Source organism: Rhamphochromis longiceps, linkage group LG3, assembly GCF_057381845.1.
Source record: "Rhamphochromis longiceps isolate RC_006_pf linkage group LG3, R_longiceps_female_GT1.1, whole genome shotgun sequence".
In the NCBI taxonomy this organism is placed as follows: Eukaryota; Metazoa; Chordata; class Actinopteri; order Cichliformes; family Cichlidae; genus Rhamphochromis; species Rhamphochromis longiceps.
The window spans coordinates 34,072,808-34,097,450 of NC_140559.1; the positions used below are offsets into that span (position 1 = coordinate 34,072,808).

The window sequence follows — 24,643 nt, forward strand, 5'->3', positions numbered from 1 at the left end:
GCTGGAAAAATTCGCTTGTGGCAGTGGACATTTTGCCAACCATATAACGTTAGAGCATACAATGTAAGAGCAGGTTTGAACAATGTGTTTGTGAGGCACGTCAGATCAATGAGAGGAATCTGAAGGAGGATCAATACGTCACACATGTAAGGCAAAGTATTCTGGTATTGTTTGAGACTGTGTGAGTGAATGTGTGTGACCCTGTGTGAAACCTGTGTTACATCTCTGACTATATAGTCTCGTCAACGCGCCCACAGGCATTTTGTTTTTCCAGCGGGTTGTGTTAGAAACTTTTGTTTAAAAAAAATTTGGGGCAGACTGTGGGCTGCTCACGTGTCTCGTTATTTTGATTGTAATTTTTTATTTTTTTATTTTTTTTGGGGGGGGGGGGCAAAATTAGAAAACTGTTTTAAGTAAAAAAAATATATATAAATAATAAAAAAATAATAATAATAATAAGGTGAGGTGACAGAGCATTGGGAGGTAAATCTTGTCCTTCAGTAAAAGCATCCTCCAATAACAGCTGAGATTTCACTTTTAGTGAAACAAATCTGTAATACGTTTTTTACTTCAGTACAGACATAAATGAATGTGTAAATCAGCCCCTGCTGTACTGCTGTTGGATGAAGCACTGTTGTCATGCTGAGCTAATCTAACAAACAGCTCAGGTCGGCATGTTTTCATGTGGATGACCTCTGTGAATTGAACAACATTGCTGACCTGTGATGATAACACAACAACACAAGGCTGAACTCCAGCACAGATGTTAGTCACTGAATAAATGATGCAAACACACTGAAATCATTTGCAAATGAACTTTATCTGAGAAGCAATTGTCTGGAAACATTTTGCCTCAAATTTAAGTTTAATTAGTTGGAAAGTCCAAAATAACAAAAGGTTCAAAATATAAAAATCAGTGTTTCAAAGAGAAGACCTGCTTTTCTTTAAGAGACATTTTTAAATAGAATAAGGCCTAAAACAACAGAACTATATATTAGATATTCCTTCTGTAAGAAGGAAGCAGAAAGTTGAGCTTGATAAAAACAATCAGTATGTCAGAGTGACAGTTAGGAACTTTAACAAAACAAACACATGGAAAGCACCTTTAGCTCCAAGCTGTCCCGAAAGACAAAATAAATACCTACAATCACATCACAGCAAACATGTTTACATGAGTTCAACCTGATCTAGTACTGTTGTAGTCTGCTCTCTAAAGGGCAGAATAAAGTAAGATTTCACCCATAATACAAAACAAAGTGCAAATATTCACTCATATCTCCTCAAAAATACAAGATGACTCTAAGAGGCTCTTAAACAGGTTTCATTTTCTTAGTAGCTAAACTAGCATTTCATGTTCCCACAAGCTACAAAAAAAGTTCAAACTAACGCAGGTATAAATGCAAGAACAGTTAAAGCACTTCAGATCTAGTTCTCGTGAAAGGACATCCAATTAGACTTAAGTGTTTCTTTGTAAATAACCTCACATGCAAGAGAATTTATATGTGAGGTTATTAAGGTTTGATCAAAGTCTCACAAAACAATTTCAGTCTTAGTGCTGCAGTACAACCTGTGGTTAAACCCTTTGGAAGTCAACAGACCAGTCATACAATCTCAGGCACCATCACAGGGATTGAAGGTAGAATTCAGGTCCAAACAAACTGCAGGACGTCATGAAATTCACCTGCTGCAGGCCCACTGTGCCCACAGGAGGCTGGAAAAGTTCTTCGGCTCCTCAAACAAATAAAAAACATCTCAAAGTAAGTAAGAAGTTGGCACTTTCTCCTCTCTTAATGTTTCCAATGTGCCCATGAGCAAGGCATCAAAATTTTAGGTCCTCACGCTTTTGAAGTTTGATCCCAGAAGTCGAATTTGGCAAAAAGGATGGTTGTTGTTGACTCCAAGAAAATTACAGGACATAGTGAAATCCTCCTGCTGCAGAGCTGCTGTGTCCACATGAGGCTGGAAAAATCAATGCTTTTAATTAACGTTCAAGTAAAGTGGGTGATGCTTGCGCCTCTGTTAATGTTTCCAATGCGTCCAGCTGCACTCGCAAGCTGGAGTAACAAAGAACAGACACACAAACAGTTTTCCTTAATTTCCATCCTTCAGCCATGAAGTAAATGCATAAATATCTAAGATTTAAGGCTTACTCATACTTCTGTTTTTCAATGCTTCAACTCTGTGAACCGGTGTCCTGCGACTGCGACACAGAGCAGAATAAAAACACAGAAAACCACAAGTGGGATCAGTCGGCTCCGACGGGACAAACCACCTGCCAAACAAAGATGAGATCTACTGTAGGACACAACATGACATGTCACATTTATTAAACTATCAAGCACAGAAGTTACACAAAGTTACATAACAGTGAAATGAAGTTAGAATTACTGAGATATCAGTCCTGACGGTCATTTTAATGCTACAAGTCCCAGAATTCTCAGGGCAGCAAACATGACTTTGTCAAAAACCACAAGAGAATAACTGATACATTTACTGCTTCACAGAAATAAATAAAGAGATCTGCAGAGCTGCTCCCAGGATATTACACTACACTTCCTGCATCTACTTCAAAGTAAAGCAGCGCACGTTAAACATTTTGAGGACTACACAGAGAGGCTGCCATCAGTGAGAGAAAACTGCATCATAAAGGTGATTTAAATCCATTTCAAGACTTTTTAATTGTCTTGATTTGTTCCTCATGTTCTCACCTTTACTGTGAAACTCATCCATTGGCTCAGGAGTTTGGAGAGTTTCAGGATGCAGTGGTGTCTCTGTTGTCATAGTTTCAGCTGAATATAAGATTGTAAGAACATTTAATTATTTACAATAAAATAATATCCAGAAGTGTTTAAGGAGCAACACCAAAATAAGTTGTTGGTAAAATAACCCAAGCACACCGATCTTTAAGGCAAGTTTGAAACCAAACAACAAAAATCTTTTTGGTCTGACTCACCAACAATCAGGCGAACAATTGAAGACTTTGTTCGACTCTTTAACTTTGGGATGAAACATCTGTATCTTCCTTCATCTTCTTGTGTCACATTAGTGATTCTTAGTGAGATGTTTCCTTCTCTCAGGCCGTCTGTGAACAACGCCGTCCTCCTGACGTACGATGGGATCTTCATGTCGGGGACCTCTCGGGCGTCTCTATAAAGATGAACATATTCCACTCGACTCAGACGGTCGTTGGGGTCAGGACGACGATCGGGCCGCGACCACTCCACTGTCAACCCCGCCACATTAAACTTTGGCTCCACGCGACACGGCAGGATGACATCATCACCTGGAGCGGCCAGGATAGGCTGAAGTGATCCAACCACATCAAACTCACCTGAGGAGGAGAAATAAATACACACATCCTGCTTAAAAAGTCAAGTATTTTCAAATAACCATTTACTGGTGTTGTCCTTACAAAAATAAATAAATATAAAACGATCTATATGTATATATATCTCTATATATCTCTATATATATGTATATATATATATATATATATATATATATATATATATATATCTCTATATATATGTATATATATATATGTATATATATATATATATATATATATATATATATATATATATATATATATTAGGGGTGCAACGATACACAAAATTCACGGTTCGGTTCGGTTCAATACTTTGGTGTCACGGTTCGATATTTTTTTGATACAAAAAAAATGTTCATGCCTTTTTAATTTGTCATTTATTAAAATTATAAATATATATTTTAACTCAAAAGTACAGTTTTTAAATTTAACCCTAACCCTTGTGCGTGTTTTTTATTTTGACAGCAAATGCGCACCTGCGGACCAGTTATGTGCACCTCTGGTTATTTAGCTCATCATATTGCAGCCACAGAAATTCTTTTGTCCATGAAACCATAAAGCTGCACTTTCTTTTTGCCTTATAGTCTGATTTGTCATAACTTCTCCGTTTTGTGGTAAGCTTTTCTTTGGCTGTCACTTCTTCACCCTGACCTGTCTTATTTGGCTCAGCAGAACTAAAATATATATCCTGCTGCTTTTACACACGCACTCACATAAGCTCAGCGATTCTCTGCGCGATCAACCTCTCACATGTTTAAGCTTGCTGCGGGAGATTTCACTTGTCATGTTTGCGTAGTAAGCTAACGATTAATAAGACGATGTCAGAGGAATTGGTGCACAAATTATCATCACTCACAGATCAGTGCTGTCGCTCTCTATACACAGTTCGCACGATTGCAAAGTGAAAGCAAAAAAACAAGCGCAAATTCAAACGCGATTTCAATATGTCACATATTGACAGTGGCTCACCGATGCCAATGACATAATTACCCAGCTACATTTTTGAAAGAATGCAAAAGCATTGACATATATTTTTCCTTCCTACAATAGCCCGACGGGCACGGAAGAGATAGATTTTGGTAGCCCGACTGAAAAAAATCGCTAGCCCCAGGACGTCGGGCTAGCGATATTGCGAGCCCTGTATCTGATTGAGGAATCACTCATCTTTGGAAAAGAGAGTTTATTACAGAGAAATGTCTCTTTCCAAAATAAAAGCTATACTATCCGCTTCTTCTGGGCTATATTCTCAGCAGCATATTAAACATATCAGGTCTCCATAAGGAGAATCCTGTGCTAACAGCTGTCTAAATGACTCGGCTAAAGTTTATAGCATGCGTGCTTGTTGTTTTTGTCTGCTTCCACTTGTCTTTGCACTAGGATGATGTCGGCGTAAATGTGCAGTCATATTCGTTGTGTTCCCACTAGTGCTTTCAGGTTAATCTCGTTGAAATGACCTTAACGCCACAACACGGCAAATCTCCGTTAACGAGCTACCGCCGATCGCCCCGTGCATGGGGCTAGACGGCCAACACGTTAACGAGCTAACTGCGCTAACACACTAGTTCCCACCCATGTAATTGAGCATTGCATGGCACATCCAACATACTGTTTTACTTTAGTCCATGACTCGCTTACCTTCAGGGTCATACGTCACATGAAAACCAAAATAATTCCAAACGCCAGATCTGAATGAGGGTGGGGGAGGTCCATGTTGCAAGGAGAGCTTAACTTCTGTCTCACTAGCTTGCCCTGCGCTCTTCCTTCTGACGATGCTGTCTGTGTTGAGCGCTCAGTGGATCTGCGCTGGACAGTGCAGCCTAGGCGGAGTAGTCGAACGCAGATTCACTGAGCGCTCAACGCAGACAGCATCGTCAGAAGGAAAGTTGATAAAATAAATTACAAATTTTGTATTGTTCGATACATATGCGTACCGAACCGAAAGCACTGTATCGAACGGTTCAATATCGATACGAATATCGTTGCACCCCTAATATATATATATATATATATATATATATATACACCAGCTGCTAGTTGACGAGAGACACCCGGAATGGCTAACCGAAGGTCGGACGGTCCTGATCCCCAAGGACCCCAAGAAGGGACCGGTCCCCTCCAACTACCGACCAATAACCTGCCTCAGTACTACATGGAAGCTCCTGTCAGGCATCATATCGGCTAAGATGAACAGGCACATGGGTCAATACATGAGCGGGACACAGAAAGGGATTGGCAAGAATACCAGAGGCGCAAAACATCAGCTACTGGTAGACAGAACAGTCACCCGAGACTGCAAGACCAGACTGACCAACCTGTGCACTGCCTGGATTGATTACAAGAAGGCCTATGACTCAATGCCCCACAGCTGGATACTGGAATGCCTAGAATTGTACAAGATCAATGGGACCCTAAGAGCCTTCATCAGGAACTCAATGGGGATGTGGCGTACAACACTAGAGGCCAACTCCAAGCCCATAGCACAAGTCACCATCAAGTGCGGGATCTACCAAGGAGATGCTCTGTCCCCACTGCTGTTCTGCATAGGCCTGAACCCCCTCAGTGAGATCATTAACAAGACTGGCTACGGATACCGACTACGGAACGGAGCAGTTGTCAGCCACCTCCTGTACATGGATGACATCAAGCTGTATGCCAAGAGTGAACGAGACATCGATTCACTGATCCACACTACCAGGCTATACAGCAATGACATCGGAATGTCGTTCGGACTGGAGAAGTGTAGTCGGATGGTAACAAAGAGAGGGACGGTAGTCAGAACTGAGGGGATTGAACTACCAGAAGGTAACATTGCAGACATAGGGGACAGTTACAAGTACCTGGGGATCCCGCAGGCAAATGGGAACCATGAAGAGGCCGCTAGAAAGGCTGCAACCATCAAGTACCTGCAGAGGGTCAGGCAAGTCCCGAGGAGTCAGCTGAATGGTAAGAACAAGATCCGGGCCATCAACACGTACGCCCCTGCCCGTGATCAGGTACCCTGCTGGGGTAATAGGCTGGCCAAAGGAGGAGATAGAAGCCACTGACATAAAGACAAGAAAGCTCCTTACCATGCATGGAGGGTTTCACCCCAAGTCCAGCACCCTGAGGCTGTACGCTAAGCGGAAGGAAGGGGGCCGGGGACTGGTGAGTGTCAGCACCACAGTCCAGGATGAGACAACAAACATCCAAGAATACATTGGGAAGATGGCCCCAACTGACCGAGTGCTCAGTGAATACCTCAGGCAGCAGAAACCCATGAAAGAGGAGGGAGACGAGGAACCATCATGGAAGGACAGGCCCCTGCACGGTATGTACCACCGGCAGATAGAGGAGATGGCTGATATCCAGAAATCCTACCAGTGGCTGGACAAAGCTGGACTGAAAGACAGCACAGAGGCACTAATCATGGCAGCACAAGAACAAGCTCTGAGTACAAGATCCATAGAGGCTGGGGTCTATCACACCAGGCAAGACGCCAGGTGCAGGCTGTGTAAAGATGCCCCAGAGACAATCCAGCACATAACAGCAGGGTGCAAGATGCTAGCAGGCAAGGCATACATGGAACGCCATAACCAGGTGGCCGGCATAGTGTACAGGAACATCTGTGCCGAGTATAACCTGGAAGTCCCGAGGTCAAAATGGGAGATGCCCCCAAGGGTGGTGGAGAATGACCGAGCTAAGATCCTGTGGGACTTCCAGATACAGACGGACAAAATGGTGGTGGCTAACCAACCGGACATAGTGGTGGTAGACAAACAGAAGAAGACGGCCGTAGTGATCGATGTAGCGGTTCCGAATGACAGCAATATCAGGAAGAAGGAACACGAGAAGCTGGAGAAATACCAAGGGCTCAGAGAAGAGCTCGAGAGGATGTGGAGGGTGAAGGTAACGGTGGTCCCCGTGGTAATCGGAGCACTAGGTGCGGTGACTCCTAAGCTAGGCGAGTGGCTCCAGCAGATCCCGGGAATAACATCGGAGATCTCTGTCCAGAAGAGTGCAGTCCTGGGAACAGCTAAGATACTGCGCAGGACCCTCAAGCTCCCAGGCCTCTGGTAGAGGACCCGAGCTTGAAGGATAAACCGCCCGCAGGGGCGTGCTGGGTGTTTATATATATAAATAATTAATACTATATCTACCTTTTAAACACTTCTAATTTCATAAAAAGGTTATGAAGAGCAAATTTTATTTCATTTATAAAAAAAAGTAGCCACGCCACAGCTTCAGACAAAAGTGACAGAGCTTACCGCACAGTGAGCTCAGTGTAGTCTTTTGACCTTCTCCCTGATAAAAAAAGGCCTTAAACCCAACAAATACATGTCCTCAAATAAGTACAATAGTAGAGTGTCAGCAGAAATACTGTGTATTAATTGAGAATGTGAGGACAAATGAACCAAGCTAATGTATGCACTTAAAGCCTGGTGGGGCTTGGGATTACATTGTCTGTGGTCACCTCTTGGCTGAAAGAACCTATTTTTCCCCACACACAAAACCCCTTATAAAGGCTTCGGTTGTAATGGCTTACCAAGCCATTACATGAGTTGACTGATTGTTTTGCTTTTCCATTATGTTCCATCACAAGCAGTGTTGGGTAAGTTACTTTAAATTGGTAACTTAGTTACATTACTAGTTACTCCTATCAAAAGTAACTCAGTTACTTCAAGTTACTCGTTACTTTCAGAGTTAGAGCTGGGCGATATATCGAGTTTTTAAAAAATATCGATATATTTTTATACGAGATATAAGATGTGACAATATCCTTTATATCGATATAGTCTATGTTACGTTATAATTATACTTGTGGAGCCGCAAGTTTGCCTCTCTTTCGTCCACTTTTGTCTTTACGCAACGTTACTCGGCCTCGCCTCTCCTTCACTGAACACAACTCCCCCTCCTCCCCCATCGCTTCACCTGCAGGAAGTGACAAGATGGACACGGCAAATCTCCGTTAACGAGTTAGTGCGCATCGCCCCGTGCGTGGGGCTGGACGGCGTCAACGTGTTAGCTAGCTAACCACGCTAACGAGCTAACCACGCTAACGCCATGCAGCCCAGAGGTGCTGCACGGACTAAAATCCTTTCATTTTCTCAAAAGTTGACAGCGCGCCTTATGTATGAATTCTGGTTGTGCTTGATGGCCGCGAACCGATTTTATGTGGAACACGGCGCTCAGCAATCTGTCAAAAAATGTTTTAGTACGACTTTGGTAAGCTACGGAGCTGCACCGCTTGATGGATTGTCGGAGCATTACGGCTGAGCCTCGCGGAGTGATACGTACTGTGCTTCAACGTAATATTACCCTACTGTGTATAAGGACCATAAATGGCACCTGTTAAGAGACGTGGTTGCGAAGCGGATTACAAACTCCAGGCTGTCAGTCACGCGGTACAAGTTGGGAACAGAGCAGCTGTGAAATCTGTCTTTGTTATTGTGCTCAGCGTCTTTTAGTTTACATTTTGACTGCACAATTGTGAGCTTTTTGTTATGCACAAAAACAACATTGTTTTCTTTTATTTATGGACCATGATTATTTAATAAATGCTCATAATTTATTTTTGAGTAAATCTTATGTACATCTGCTCTATGTTCATAAAAGTGCCTGTGTGACATCTGGGACACAGCTTTGACTAAGAACTCTCTTTTTGTTCTTACTTTATGACTTTAAAAAAAAATATCGAGATATATATCTTATATCACCGTCCAGGTAAAAAATATCGAGATATATATCTTATATCGCCATCCAGCTAAAAAATATCGAGATATGAATTTTGGGTCATATCGCCCAGCCCTATTCAGAGTAACTAGTTACTAGGGAAAGTAACTTTGGTTTTACTCAGAATTCTCTTGTTAATGTGTTGCTTCCATAACTGGATACCCAGCAAGACTGCCAGTCTTCTAGCTTGCTTACTTGCCACAAGTGCACTGTGCCACCTACCAATAGAAAGGAAAAAATAATGTGCCCATTTCCACGAGAAAAATCCCACGCCTGATTCTATCCTAGCCTGCTTTTTACATCCAACACAAAAACTGCAGTCGTGGTGCTTTCGATTGTACTCAGAACTCGGAAATTCTGCCTTCTGAATAGGAAGATGTAGGTAACACCAGACTGCAGATGAGCTGCATACAGAGCTGGACTGGGACAAAAAAATCGTCCCGGGCATTTTGACTAGAGACCAGCCCACCATTATAGGAAAAATCATAAAACCTTTGAATGAAAATAAACACACAGTGATGTACACTGTTCTGATGGTATATATGTATCAATCTATCAATTGTTTGTTGCAAGACTCAGATAATTATTTTTTTAAAAGTGAGACATTTTAAATGAGAATAAGAAAGTATTTCCTTGTGCCCCCTTTCCCTGTTAATGCCCTACATGGACCCCTGGCAACACTTTACTAGACCCGCCCCTGCACAGTTACCAGCTGTCAGTTACCAGCTGTCAGCTACGTCAAAAAGGATCCTGGTGTTATTTGTCTCTCAGAAACAGTTCATAACTTCCCTTCAACTCATTCATGTCATCTAAAGGGTAAACCTGTTTCTCCATCACAGCTCTGATGATTCAGTAAGGACATCTCCTGGTTTCATCTTCATGTTTCCCTCTCATCACATAACCAAACCATATCATGACCAGCAGGTTTGCAGCTGTGGTTCCAGCAAACATCAGCTGATACTAGAAATTAATATTAAACAAATTCTAACAACAGCTGATTAAGCTTAAACGTGCTGCTGTTGTTTAGCGCGACATCCGCTGGTTTCCTCTTTCTGGCGCAAAGTGGGTGATAAATAAACAAGAGAGAAAAGCCGATCAGCTGATCATTGATCAGTTTCATGATTGAAGTAGAAACAGGAGAGGGAGGGGGGAGAGAATGAGAGAAGAAGAGGCAGCTGTGCAGCGTAAACACAGAATAACTCCAGCTTTGTGTCTTTTTCATTGTAGCTGAAGTCCGGGACAAAATGTTCCTTTTCACCTCAATACGAAACGCGTAATATTTTCTCTGAATATGAGACGATTCTGTTTTTTACGGGATGGTTGGCAACTCTAATAATTAACCTTATGAACAAAATAAAGTTCAACATCAGTAACATAGCACCACCCAGCTGTATAGAAACTCCGTCATGCTAGCTAGCACGCAGTACGGAAAAGCTCAGCATAACGAAAATAAACTCCACCTAAACTTGGTTCATATCTGACTCAGAGAGACTGCAGGTTATAACTTCTTACCTGAAGTTCAGTTCACCTGACACTCTCGGACCAGCGGCCTCTTCGGGTCTCTCCTCTTGCGTCCCTTTTCCTTCATCCACCTGCTGGCTTCCACCACTTGCTAATGTTACTGAATCTGTGGAAGCTCCGCGATAGCCACCACACGAAGTAACGAGTAACGACCCTATCTAAATCCCAGTAACGAGTAACGCGTTCCCGGTTTTGGCATAATAACTAGTTACCGTGCTCGTTACCACAATAATAACGTAGTTACTGTAACGCGTTACTTAATAACGCGTTAGTCCCAACACTGATCACAAGACATGCAGTATAATTTAGTTCACAGCTGCTGAAAACAGTCTAACAGCTTATGTAGAAACAAAAATACCACCAGGACATTTTAGGATTTTATTCATGGTAAATGGCCTGTATTTGTATAGCGCTTTTCTAGTCCCTAAGGACCCCAAAGCGCTTTACACAACCTGTCATCCACCCATTCACACACACATTCACACACTGGTGATGGCAAGCTACATTGTAGCCACAGCCACCCTGGGGCGCACTGACAGAGGCGAGGCTGCCGAACACTGGCGCCACCGGGCCCTCTGACCACCACCAGTAGGCAACGGGTGAAGTGTCTTGCCCAAGGACACAACAACCGAGACTGTCCGAGCCGGGGCTCGAACTGGCAACCTTCCGATTACAAGGCGAACTCCCAACTCTTGAGCCACGATCGCCCCCATATTCATATTAAAGTATTTACTAGTTTGACTGTGTTTGTCCTTAACACTGCCAACATCCACCACACAACGCATTAAATTACCACTGAGTTTCATCATTGTTTTAAATTGCTTTGTTAAATTAAATGTTGTATATATATATTACTGTATCCATACATACAGGAACGCTTCACATTAGAATATAAATCTCGTTTAGTTAGATCATCAAACCCAACTACATGTGCGAGCCATCCTATGTATAGCTTTATAGCTTACCTTCAAGAGACACGATGGGGGAAAGCAACAACAAGAACGTGAATATAGTAGAAACACTGACACTTGACTCTTCTGTGTCCATCTTCGACAGGACTATGTGACTGCAGAGCAACTGATGAATGACCGGTCTGTGGGCATGTTGGAACTAATCACGTGACAAAGGTTGAGTCATGCTTTGGGCCATGAGTCAGCTGCCTGCCAACATTATGTCACACGTCGACGTGTTTTCAGGTTAAACATAACCGTTCCGTTAGAATAAAGTAATTCTAATGTTACTTTTAAAGAGAGGTTTGGAGTGCTGTAATATTTTAGCCAATGCGTAGAAGATGTTATGCATTCAGACAGGAGCGGTTTGAATCCAGGAAGTGCTCGTTCTCATTAATGATCAAACAGTAGATCAGAGCAGAAGCGGCTCACCTTTTCAGTCAGAAGCTTCATTAGCTGATCGCGACCATCGGGTTCTTTATCGAGAGGAGAAAACTTTATGAAAAACAGTAGTGATGGTCCGCCTGAAGCTGACGCACCGGTGCGTGTGTGTGCAACGGTGTGCAAGGGAGAGAGAAAGACGAGGAGGAGGGAGTGGCTTATGTTTCCCTTCCAGGTTATGCTTCTTTTTAAAAAATACATTATTATTATTATTATTATTATTATTATTATTATTATTATTATTATTATTATACTTTCATGTTTCCATACATACTCATGTCTTTTTTTTCTTCATTTTCGTCTGCTTGTCCAATTCAGGTTTCGGGAGGGTGGAGTGGTGGAGCCTATAGCAGCTATCATAGTGCTCAGAGGTGGATTACACACACTTAAATGCCGTGTTTAACAATCACTGTCTAGTCCTCCTCCACCTGATCTCCTAACAGCGATGAGAATCACTTTTCTTCCAGTCCTCTGCTTCCTGACGTATGGACAGAGGTGAGGACTTTTAACACATGGTCATTATTTCTAAAGCTCCATTGTTGGGTCACTAACACCTGAGGCATGACACCAACAGTAATCGTGTATGTAATAACAGAGAGAAGGAACAGAAAGGTGAAACCTTAGAATAGGACAAACTGGCTTCTGAGAAGTCTGAGCTGGAACAAAATGCCAACATTCAAAGTCAATTACAAGAAGTGCTGTGTAAGGTGGGGCTCTGAAGTTGTGCGATTTGAGTTCCCAGGCACAAACTGCAGTGTGTGCAGGGACTCATCAGCTCATCGACAAAGGCTTTCCTGTGTCACGGTTTGGCTGATTCAGGCCTGTTGATGGACTGCCAAATCTAAAGATAATGTCTCGACTTGTTGAGTTTACTACCACTGGGACCCAGTGTATCCAGATCCGAGTCATGCTGCAAATATGTTTTAGATAATCTGTTTTCAGTTTAAAGTTGCAATCAGTGACAACCACCTGACTCTGGTTTGTGTGGTCTGACATATTTAAAAACCACTTTGCCTATTTTCTGTTGAAGGTCATCGGGAGATGGTTGTGGGCAGTTTTTAGGTTTCATGTTAAAAACTATTGTAACCCTGTTTCAGAAGGGTTCAAACTGAACAGATGAAGAAATGAAAGGTACAGTTTAATTTGCTTTTAGAAAATGTTATTTCTATAAATCAAAGAAATCAAACTTTTATCTGATTATGTAATCTACTTGTGTGTGTCTAAGTGTTCTTATTTCCCTTCCTACACATTGCAATGTCACAAAATTCAGAGCTCTGCCTTACTCGTCCAGTGTGAATGTTGGGTGCGATCACTTTATTTCTGCTCAGGTGCCTTAAAGCTGTCATGTCTGGGCCTCCTCTACCTCATCTCCTGACAATAAGTCTGAGTCACCTCCCATAATCCTGAGTAACATCCATCCTGCCTCTGTCAGCCCTTTCCTTCCTAAAGTATGGACTAAAGTTGAAAATTGGAGTTAGTGAGTTCCTTTCACTACAAAATTTTATTTTGAAAGGGGTACGATTACTGTACATTTCACAAATCCTGTTAAACTGAATTTAAAAAGTGTGTGTGTGTGAAAGCTTACCTCCAATGCTTTCATCCCGCCTAACTGATAAGAAGGAATATGACGGAATATATAAATGCTGTATGATATTTATTCCCTTTTTATCGCTGTCACATGCAGCGTGGTAGTTTGTGCAGAACACTGGGAGTACAAAAGCTTTCTGATGCTGAGAACCACAGCTTTAATAAAGAATGGACTGTTAAGTGTTCATTGAGTGTGTCGCTGTATGTTTCTCTGTCCCTACGGTGCATCGACTTCCTGCTCATACCAGCCATCCCTGCAATAGATGGACTACTGTAGAATACAACAGGAAATTCCTTTGCAACATCTACAGCTTCTGCTGAACTACTCACTTATTTTTTTCTACAAGCCCATCCAAATATAGCAACCACAAACCAGCAATTAGAGGAAATGTAGGATAAATTTAGCACATACAGATTAGGCAAAGAGGATGTTTAACCTCACTGAACTTCTTCATTTGGCCAAAGACTAAGATAGCTGGTTTACTAACACACTCTTTATATTTACACATATTTTAAAATAGCATCAGCTAAAATGTAACTGCACATCCTCCATAGAGTGATGAACATTTACTTTATTTCTGCTCTCCTACTCCCCTCTTACAGAATAATATATTGTATATATTCGATTGTCATTTAGACATGATGATAGTATTTGGAGTCACAGAAGAGAAAACTCAGCAGAGCTGTTCCATGAGTCTTTAACTCAATCTGTGAGTTTACATCATCATCTGAATGGATGCCAAATTTGTATTTTTTTTTAATTCTAGTACTGTCTGTGTGTGTAAACTCCAGAAATTAAGGGATATCACATAAATATCCGGAAAAAAAAGACATTGACGTTCTCCTTTAAGTGTTGTACAAATCACCTTCCCACAGTGTGTCAATTGATCTTCATGCAGGATTGAAGTTTTCTCCTAATAACATTGTGCTATTTGAATTCAGAGTTTAATAAATATTCCATAACTTCACTTCATTGTGATACACTTCTTGGTAAAGACAGTAAACATTTGAAATTTGTGGTATCGAAGATGAAACTGTGACATACATCCTCCACAAATAGGTTTACAAAGCCGCTCTGACACTGTGAGCTCACCAACTCTGTGCACCATTATTGAGCCAAACGTGTGAAAAGTCAATCATGTGTCTGTGTGTGAGCATCTGGTTTTGCATTTTATAAATAGATGTAGCAACAAACTGATCAGCCTGTGATGTTTTACTTCAGAATACCAGAGGAAGCACGCCTCTGTATTTCATATGAATTCACAGGAGACTCATTTAAATGCTTTACAATAAATGATTTAAATAGCTGTACAAAAAAAGACCATTACAGGTTTGTTTACCACAGAAGTTTACTTTGTGATTACTATGTTACTATGATCATTTTTTATAGTTATGGTTTCAGTCTCATGGTATTAGTCTTCCTTTTTATCCTTAACTCAATAAGTTTTGGTTCATTTTGATTCACTCGAGCTCATTTAGACATTTACCTACAAAATGCTGATTTAAGTTAGTGTGTAAACTCACTGCTGGATGGCAGTTGATTGTACTGAACTGACTTCTGTTTTATTACCCCTCCCAACTTAAGCGCAAAATTGTAGCTATGGGGTCCTCTGTAGGACACACATGTATTAATCAGCCAGAAGACATCAGAAACATTAAATTTAGACTGTTCCCATAATGGAATAATAAGGAATAATAATAATAATCATGGAATAATAAGAGGATGTTTTTAATACAATATTGTCAAATTTAAAAAAGAAAGGTGTTGAGACTTTATCGCAGTTAAATGCATTATTTATTTCCAATACAGCCTTTTAATAACCCCACCGAGTCCATGTTTGGAGTAGAAGCCTGATTTGAAGCAGCAATGACTACAGCAAGACAGCTCCCTAGAAAACAGAACCAGCTTTAACCCCAGTCAGATATGCACACTGTTAGACCTCTGTGTTACCACCATGAATTGTAAATACAACGAGGCCATGGATTTGCCATGGGCTGCCCCGTGTTACCTATTGTAGCCAACCTTTACATGGAGAAAGTGGAAAGTAAAGGCTTTTTAAAAGAACAGCACCAAGCTGCTGTTACAGGTATGTGGATGACGCCTGGGTCACAATCAAAACCTAAGAAGTAGAAGCCTTTACTGTTCACATCAACTCAGTGGATAGAAATATAAAGTTCCCCGGGGAAGATACAAAGGATGACAGTTGCACATTGAGGAGAATAGAAATCTGAAGTTTACCAGAAGCCTCCACACACAGAGCAGTACCTCCTCTTTGACTCCCACCACCCTCTGGAACACAAACTTGGACACAAACTGCAGTGTGTGCAGGGAATCATCAGCTCATCGACAAAGGCTTTCCTGTGTCATGGTTTGGCTGATTCAGGCCTCTTGATGGACTGCCTAATCTAAGGATAATGTGTGGACTCGTTGAGCTTACTACCACTGGGACCCAGTGTATCCAGATCCCAGGGTATCAGAGTCATGCATCAAACATTTTATAGATACTCTGTTTTCAGTTTAAAGTTGCAGTCAGCGACAAGCACCTGACTCTGGTTTGTGTGGTCTGACATATTTAAAACCACTTTGCCTATTTTCTATTTAAGGTCTTTAGGAGGTGGTTGTGGGCAGTTTTTAGGTTTCATGTTAAAAACTGTTGTAACCCCATTTCTTTAGGCTCCAAACTGAACTGATAAAGTTTAATTAGTTTTAGAAAATATTATTTATATAAATCAAAGAAATAGTTCAATAGGAAGTGCCCATAGTTTAAGCACCTTGAAGCCACTGTACAAAAGGCCAGCCAGTTCGCAGAACTCACGAACGGAGCCACATCTGCGGAGTAAGATATCAGCATACTGCTGCCGTTTAGCCAATGAGCGGTGAGGCAACCCATTCACTTCACCAATCAGAAGACACAATTCTACCTCATCATTACGCACGCAGAGAGTTCGGTCGGAGCTGCAGGTGGGAAGAGTCAGCAGAGTTTTACTCACCGTGTGGATTTTCATTCCTTCTAATGCTGTTAGCGGTGTGCGTCCATGAGACTGTAAGTTTCTGTGTTTTATCGTGTTTGTTCTTTGCTGCGGCCATTATCCTCCCTTGTTTAATCCTTGGCGCATACTTTGTTTACCGATTGTTACTGCCGTTTACTGCGAAGCAGCCTCTGCCGTGCGGTCATTAAGGGACCGTCACTAATTTCTCATGTTAGCTCTAATGTAAAGTGCCTAGTTAGGATTTATGTAAATAGTAAAATTAGCATTTGTTGACACTCCCTTATTTTGGTTGCATGTTCCACTATCCAGTATTGTTTGTATTGTTGTATTACACATTTAATTCACTCTGTTCACATAATTATGGAAGACTTTTATGTTCTTTCCAACAGAAACCACACCATCACTCACCACACGGCATATAGCATTTTACAGCCTGTTAAATCCCCTCACTCACATTATGGATGTGTGCTTCGGATTCTTGTTAAATAAATGAGTGAACGACAGATACCTGAGTGGCAGTGGATTTTGTGGATACGCCATCTGTTCTTATCGGACAACCCTGTTGAGATTGTGGATTCATAGAGTCAGCACCTTATCATCTACATCAGTCATAGTCAGGAGGTCAAGTCCATCCCTCTTAAAGTGACCTCCTCCATTACAGCCACTGTTGTTGTGATTTTATATAAATAAAAGTGACTTGAATAGAAATGATCTGATTATGTACTCTACTTGTGTGTGTCTAAGTGTTCTTATTTCCCTTCCTACACATTGCAATGCCACAAAATTCAGAGCTCTGCCTTACTCGTCCAGTGTGGATGTTGGGTGCGATCACTTTGTTCCTGCTCAGGCACCTTAAAGCTGTCATGTCTGGGCCTCCTCTACCTCATCTCCTGGCAGCAACAAGTCTGAGTAACATCCTTCATGCCTCCCTCAGCCTTTTCCTTCCTGACATATGCAGAAAAGTTGAAAATTGGAGTTTTATTTTCACTTTCACTTTGTCCTTCTCACATGAAAAAGAATAGGTTTCATGAAATATAGTAAATGTTAATTAATCATTTCTGGGTTTATGGGGTAAATATGATACTCAGAGTTGTTTGGTGGGAGGAAACCATTTAGTATTAATAACTAGAGCCTGGCTGCAATCAGAATCTACACTGGAATCAACAATAATAATGGCGAATAAACGAAAAATATAATAATGGAGTAAAGAAGAGACAGAAGGAACGCTCTTAAAATATAAGTGTTGATGTTGCATCGCTGGTCCACTAGAGGGCACTCTGCAACTTGTCATAAACACAAACCAGCTGAATCATGCAGAGCATATGTGTAACCCTGGACTTGTTGTGACAATTAAATTATATAGCTAAAATTGTTATATAGCTAAAAATTTCAACTAAAAATTAATTAACAAGCATTTTAAATGAAAACAAAATTGTGTGATCTCTTGTTTGTTGTGGTTAGTGGTATGCTCAGGCTTCGGTCTTCAGTAGTTGTGGATGCTCCATGGCTCTGTCCTGAAAATCTGAGTTTGATTTGATCTGCTTGAACAAACTCAGTTTGTGGGATCATAAGACGATTTTTTCTGCAATATTGTCGAATTTAAAAAAAAGAAAAAAAGAAGAGGTGTTTACTTTATCCTAATTAAATGCATTATTTATTCCAATACAGCCTATTAATAACCCTCCTGAGCCTATATTTGGAGTAAGTCTTTTAAGTTCTCATCTGAACTCCATATTATTCTGTACTGGCCTGATTTCAAGCAGCAATTACTACAGCAAGACAGCTCCCTAGAAAAAAGATCCAGCTTTACCCCCAGTCAGATATGCACACTGTTAGACCTCTATGTTACCACCACTAATTGTAAATACAATGAGGCCATAGATTTGCCACAGGCTGCCCCGTGTTACCTATTGTAGCCAACCTTTACATGGAGCAAGTGGACAGTAAAGGCTTTTTAAAGGGACAGCACCAAGCTGCTGTTACAGGTATGTGGATAATACCTGGGTCACAATCAAAACCTAAGAAGTAGAAGCCTTTACTGTTCACATCAACTCAGTGGGTAGAAATATAAAGTTCCCCGGGGAAGATACAAAGGATGACAGTTTGCTATTTCTGGAATGTGCTTTGCACCTTGAGCAGCATGGAAACCTCAACATTGAAGTTTACCAGAAGCCTCCACACACAGAGCACCACCCTCTGGAACACAAACTTGGAGTAATCAGGACCCTACAGCACTGGGCAAAAAATGTTCCCTCTAAGCCAGATGAGAAAGAAAAGGAACACACACATGTAAAGAAAACTCTTAAAACATGTGGAAATCTGAGCTTTCATCAAATCATCAAAGATGCACAGAAAAGAAGATCAGGGAAGACACATGGTTTGAAAGAGGAGTGAAAGAGGCCATCTATGTCTACTGTGAAAGGCCATCCTTGAACATAGACACTAACTGTTTGCTACCTACAATCCAGTTTTGAGACACATCTCAAACCTTCAAGAAAATTAAAGAATTCCAGTGGCTTTCACAACTAAAAAAAAACCCCAAAACTTTTGTGCACAGTTTTTTCTGTTTAACATTTTTCAACCGTGAAGTAAGTGCGTAAAATCAAACATACATAAACATATACCTTTTTAATAACACCCCGGCCTATGTTTGGAGAAATAGATCCACCTAAACTCCAGATACACATATAAATTATTCAGTTTTGGCCCAAATTAGAAAGCATTAGAACCTGATGAAGCAGTTAGTTTTTATGTCTGGATTGGCTGCAAACATAAAGTTTATACAGAATCACAGAAAGGAAATGAAAACAATATGATGGGATATGACGAAACACGGTGGATGTGAAATTTCACCCAACAGATACGTTTACAGTTTCAGTGAAAATGAAATCTACTACAGATTATGATGTAAGGTATAATTCTGCGTAGATGATAAATTAGTTTCTGTGATATCTTTATAATTCAGTACCGTCATAGAAGAAAGCATAAAGCAGCCTCTGCTCACTTTTAGATAAAAAACTGATGCCATAAGCTAACACAGTGCTATGACCTATGTGCTGACTTCACATTCTCACCCACATTACTCATCCATGATTCCTTGATGCTAACACAACATAAGATGCCTATCACGTGATGTAACAGCTGAACTCCAGAACAGATTTTAATCACTGAATATATGACGCAAACACACTGCAATCACTTGGAAATGCACTTTATGTGGCTGTTTTTTGTTGCATGAAACCGAATAAACACTGTTTCAAATATCACATAAATTCATTTGATAATGCAGGAGTGACAAGAGTTTCAAACTTCAAAAATCAGAACAATCGTTAAAAAAAAGACCAATTTTCTAAGAATTTAAATATGAAGAAGCTCAAATAAACAGAACAATGAATATTTAACTTTGATGATATTGGCTCTTTTCTCCATAAATATAGCTGCGTGACTCAAAAGCCCGTTAATTGTCAGTGTTAAGTAACTGAAAAGCACTTTAGAGTTCAGAGGATGGAAAAGTTCTTCCTGATAAAGGAAACATACCTCTAAAATGACATCCAAATACTGAAATCCTAAAACTGATACAGAAACAATGTGTCATTATAAGAAAACTAAGAGATGAAAAAGCACCTACAGCTCCAGGCTGTCTCAATACATTACTGCTGGATTTGACTCTTTAAAAAAACACAAACACAAAACTCCCCTCAGTTCCCACCAATCCTCAGTTTTTCATATATCCTGCAAGTGTGTATATATGCAAAACACTGAAGTCACGCTATATGTAGTGCAAAGTTATGTGAACAGGGCTAAATCTTTCCTTGTGAGCAAAATAACTTAACATAAAAGTAACAAAAACAAATTCAGCTTTAGTGTCGACATGTAAAACACAAAGTGCTGCAACACATCACTTCAACAGATTTAAAGTAACCGTATACTCTGTAGCCAGAGGTCAACATCAGCTGACCAGTCACTGAAGGCACGGTCATCATTTACAGGAGTTAAAGTTCATTTGGGTCCAAACAGATTATGGGACACGTTCACTGTGTCCAGAAGAGGCTGGAAGAGTTAATGCTTCGAATCTTCAAACACATATGAACGATCCGCAGGTACGTAGGCAGCACTCTTCTCTGTTAACAGTTCCAATGCGCCCTTGCTCAAAGCAATTAGATTGGAAGTTTCTTGAGCTGGAGAAAGATTTTATTAATCACTTTTGTGTTCAGTGATATTTCAAATCTTTCAAATGTGAAGTAAATGGATAAAAACAAATATTTAAGACTTTAACATACTTCTGCTTTTTGTGACTCTGTGATCAAACATCCTCCAACTGCGAAGCACAGAAGAATAAACACACAGAGAACCACAACTGGAATCAGTCGGCACCGCTCGGACGAACCACCTGCCAGGAAAAACCAAACAGAGATGAGACCAACTGTAACTGTCAAACTCACGAAGTTACACATTTTTGTATTTCAATATTTTATTGATAGAATTTTTATGTCTAATCATCAGAATCAGAATACTTTATTAATCCCTAAGGAAATTATATGAAGTTTAATTTTTGGTTTTTAGTTTCTGTGATATCTTTATAATTCAGTACAGTCATGAAATAAAGCATAAGGCAGCCTCTGCTGCACTTTTAGATACAACACTGATGTCATAAGCTAACACATAGCACTGCTATGTGCTGACTTCACATTCTCATCCACCCATATTATGGGTACCAATATAAGATAACAATTATCTTATATTGGTATATTGAAACTGTCTTTATAGTAGTAGAATCATAAAATCACTTTCTTTTTCAGTCCACCAGATCTTGTTGTTGACCTTTTTGGGACATTTTTTGTGAGGTCAGCAAAGGTGGAGATAAACTGTATTATTTGACAATGATGAGATAAAGATTTGGCGCATGGATTTGCAAAAGACCTGCATCTGTACTACAATGTGGAAAGCAAAGGCTTTTGTTACAGGCTTAGATCTAGCTGTGTGACAGTGTTACAATGACGAGAGCTGCATTAAATTTGGCATGCATAGAGGTCTGCTCATTATCTCGCAGAACACCGGCAACCACTGCCTTACATTCACAATACATGTACTCGTGTCGTAGACCACACATGTATTCAGCTAAGTTGGATTAATATGAATGGTTCAGTGTCTCAGGCACTTGCAACATTTATGGTAGGTTCCACATGACCCAAGAGCAAAAACGTGCTGATTTCAAGACTTTTTCATATTCTGTGTTGGGTGTATGATGGTCTCATGTTCTCACCTTTATTATCTATCTCTTCATTTAAATCAGGAACATGGAAATTTTCAGGACCCAGTTGTGTCTCTGTTGTCCCAGTTTCAGTTAAACTTGGGTCTGAAAGAACAAAATAAATTAAATAAAAATATGTATTTATCATCCATAAATTAGCTGATATAACTAAAGTCATTGGTCTTATAGGTTTTTAATACTTTTGAGAAAAAATAAACTGAGAAAAAAATGATTTTATCAGTCTGACTCACCAACAATCAGACGAACAATTGAAAACCTTGTTTGACTCTTTAACTTCGGGATGAAACATCTGTATCTTCCTTCATCTTCTTGTGTCACATTAGTGATTCTTAGTGAGATGTTTCCTTCTCTCAGGCTGTCTGTGAACAACGCCGTCCTCCCGATGTACGATGGGAGCTTCATGTCGGGGACCTCGTGGGCGTCTCTGTAAAGATGAACATATTCCACTCGGCTGAGCCGGTCGTTGGGGTCAGGACGGAGGTCCGGCTTTGACCACTCCACCGTCAACCTCGCCACGTTAAATGCTGGTTCCACTTGACAGGGCAGGATCACATCATCACCTGGAGCTGCTACAACAGGCTGAAGGGATCCAACCACGTGTAACTGACCTGAGGGACAAAAAGGGAGATTTTAAATCTGATATAAATCAAATCAACATGCAACCAATTAGGCCTTGTTTATATAGCACTTCTCAGACAAATCAGATGCTATTGAAAGAGCTTTTCAAGTGATAGAACGCCCTCCTACAACAGTCATGTTTCTGATTCATGCTTTAGATAACATCAGGCTTATAACTGTCCACTTTTCTTCTTAGTGAAGTGAACATATCATGCATTAACAACACACACACACAAATCTTTGTGCAATCTGTCTTGGCATTTATTTAATCTCAATGTTGCTCAGTTGCTCCTAAATTCCAACCAAACACTGGCCCAGTCCCATCTCCACCGAAAGTCTAATCACTAAGGCCTAATCACTTAATCCTCACAGACTTAACTGACTCAAGAGGCAACTGACATAAGACCTTGAGGGTTCAAATCACACCTCTGGTATAAGTACAAAATCTCATGCAGTTATACTTATGTATGGTATAGAAAACATAATGTGTTCCTAAGATTTAAATAGGCCAGTGGTATACCCAAGTTATAGTAATACAGATTCCAATTCTTTGAGCCTATCCCAGCTAAACAAACTGCTAATGAAAAGGTTCGAGTCAAACATGCAGTCTTAGTATTTCTTCTTCTAACCATGCAAGTATGTAAGTTCATTAAAAAAAGAAAAGAAATCTGTCTAAGATTTTAAAAATGTTTCCAATACACTTTTCATTCATCAATTTTCATTTCTTTTCTTTTTTCCTTTCTTTATTCAAATCAGGCAACAAAGTATATATCTCATTTACATTGACATAGTTTTTTTTTCTTTTTTACCCCTTTTCCCTTCCCCTCCCCTCTTTTTCCCCTTCCCCAATTTTCATTTCTTAAGGGAGTGATTATGATAGATGAATAATTTATGGGTTATTCAAAAGAAAAAAGTAAACCAACCAAATATTTTTAATGAAAAACAAAATCAACAGAGATTTGTGGACAATGCTTTATATCAGTTCAATTCAGCCAAATATTTTTCAGTGATTTGTATTACGAGGGTAAGATTTGACCAATCAAATCCAAGCAGCCTACTGCCACCAAATATCAATAGAAGTAAACTGAAACGTTACACACAGGCATCACAGCATCTAACGTCATTAGTATCAAAGATGCTGACATGTTTACTTGTCTCCATAGAAATTAAAGGGATTGCCTCAGTCATGTTTATTTAATTGGCTACGATAACAGTACAGCCGCTTAAGTCTGACAGGTCTCTAAGAGCGCTACATACGAAAACACTTCCATAACACACACACACACACACACACACACACACACACACACACACACACACACACACACACACGTGTGTGTGTGTATATATATATATATATGTATATATATATATATATATATATATATATATATATATATATATATATATATATATATATATATGAGTAGTAATAATATTTGGCTGCAAAGCAAGGATACCTTACATGTACTTTAAAGCTTACCTTGAGCAAGCCTGAAGACGAAAAGGAGCGGAAAGACGACTATTAGAGTTGAGGTAGAAATCCTGTAACTGAACTCTCCTACGCCCATTTTAATATGACAGTAATGCAGAAAATAATTAAAGCATCTCGAAACCAGCTGAATATAAGTCTGAACACGAGCTATAAATTCATGAGGGGCGTGTCCTAACAGGTGAATTCCCCAGAAACACGTGCTTTTACGGTGATTAATTGTACAGTATCAAACTTCAAATGGAGAAAGTAAGTGAATATTTATCTCTACTTTTACTGAACTTGAAGTTTGAGAAAGCGAAAATTGAACGACACATGGGTGAATATAAAAACCAAACTTCATAAGCAGCTGTGATATCACAGAGAAGAGACTCACCTGTTCGGATCGCAGATTTGTAAATTCACGGTGACCATCTTATTCTCGGACCAGTGTTTATAAGAAAACTACTTTATTTGGTAAAAGAGAGAGACCGTGGAGCAGCTGCTGCCTCGTTGGTAAAATGAAAGTAAAAAGATCAGAGGAGCTGCAGCAGGGATGGGGGAGGTTACGAAATCAAACACCTCCGATCCTCATTTTTAGTGAGCAACAGCGGGCAACAACTGAATGCAGTAGCTGCTGAAAGGATCAACATGCAAAGGCCTCACATGGTCCAAGAATGAGCTCCTCTGCCTCCACCGAGTCTGTATATGTGTGCAGTTTGTCTTTCCTCATGGATGCAGCCATTCATTTAAAC

The 24,643-nt window shown here is 40.2% G+C and overlaps 2 protein-coding genes across 3 annotated transcripts; both read right to left on the minus strand.

The window, feature by feature from the left end:
• Positions 1–878: 878 nt before the first annotated feature.
• Positions 879–11,653, minus strand: LOC146674222 (myelin-oligodendrocyte glycoprotein-like). Of its 2 annotated transcripts, none has more exons than XM_085402372.1 (5): positions 11,524–11,653; positions 2,954–3,331; positions 2,715–2,789; positions 2,157–2,272; positions 879–2,054 (listed from the first exon to the last, which is right to left on the minus strand). In XM_085402372.1, exons 1-4 carry the CDS (start codon positions 11,603–11,605, stop codon positions 2,166–2,168), a joined length of 642 nt encoding a protein of 213 aa, XP_085258498.1. In that variant the 5' UTR covers positions 11,606–11,653; the 3' UTR covers positions 879–2,054; positions 2,157–2,165. The 2 variants fall into 2 exon arrangements, with proteins under 2 accessions (XP_085258498.1, XP_085258497.1); XM_085402371.1 differs by having other exon boundaries at positions 880–2,054; positions 2,709–2,789.
• Positions 11,654–20,558: 8,905 nt separating this feature from the next.
• On the minus strand, positions 20,559–23,988 carry LOC146674223 (myelin-oligodendrocyte glycoprotein-like). Its single transcript, XM_085401055.1, has 5 exons — positions 23,901–23,988; positions 22,030–22,407; positions 21,791–21,883; positions 20,808–20,917; positions 20,559–20,600 (listed from the first exon to the last, which is right to left on the minus strand). Exons 1-5 carry the CDS (start codon positions 23,986–23,988, stop codon positions 20,559–20,561), a joined length of 711 nt encoding a protein of 236 aa, XP_085257181.1.
• Positions 23,989–24,643: the final 655 nt, after the last annotated feature.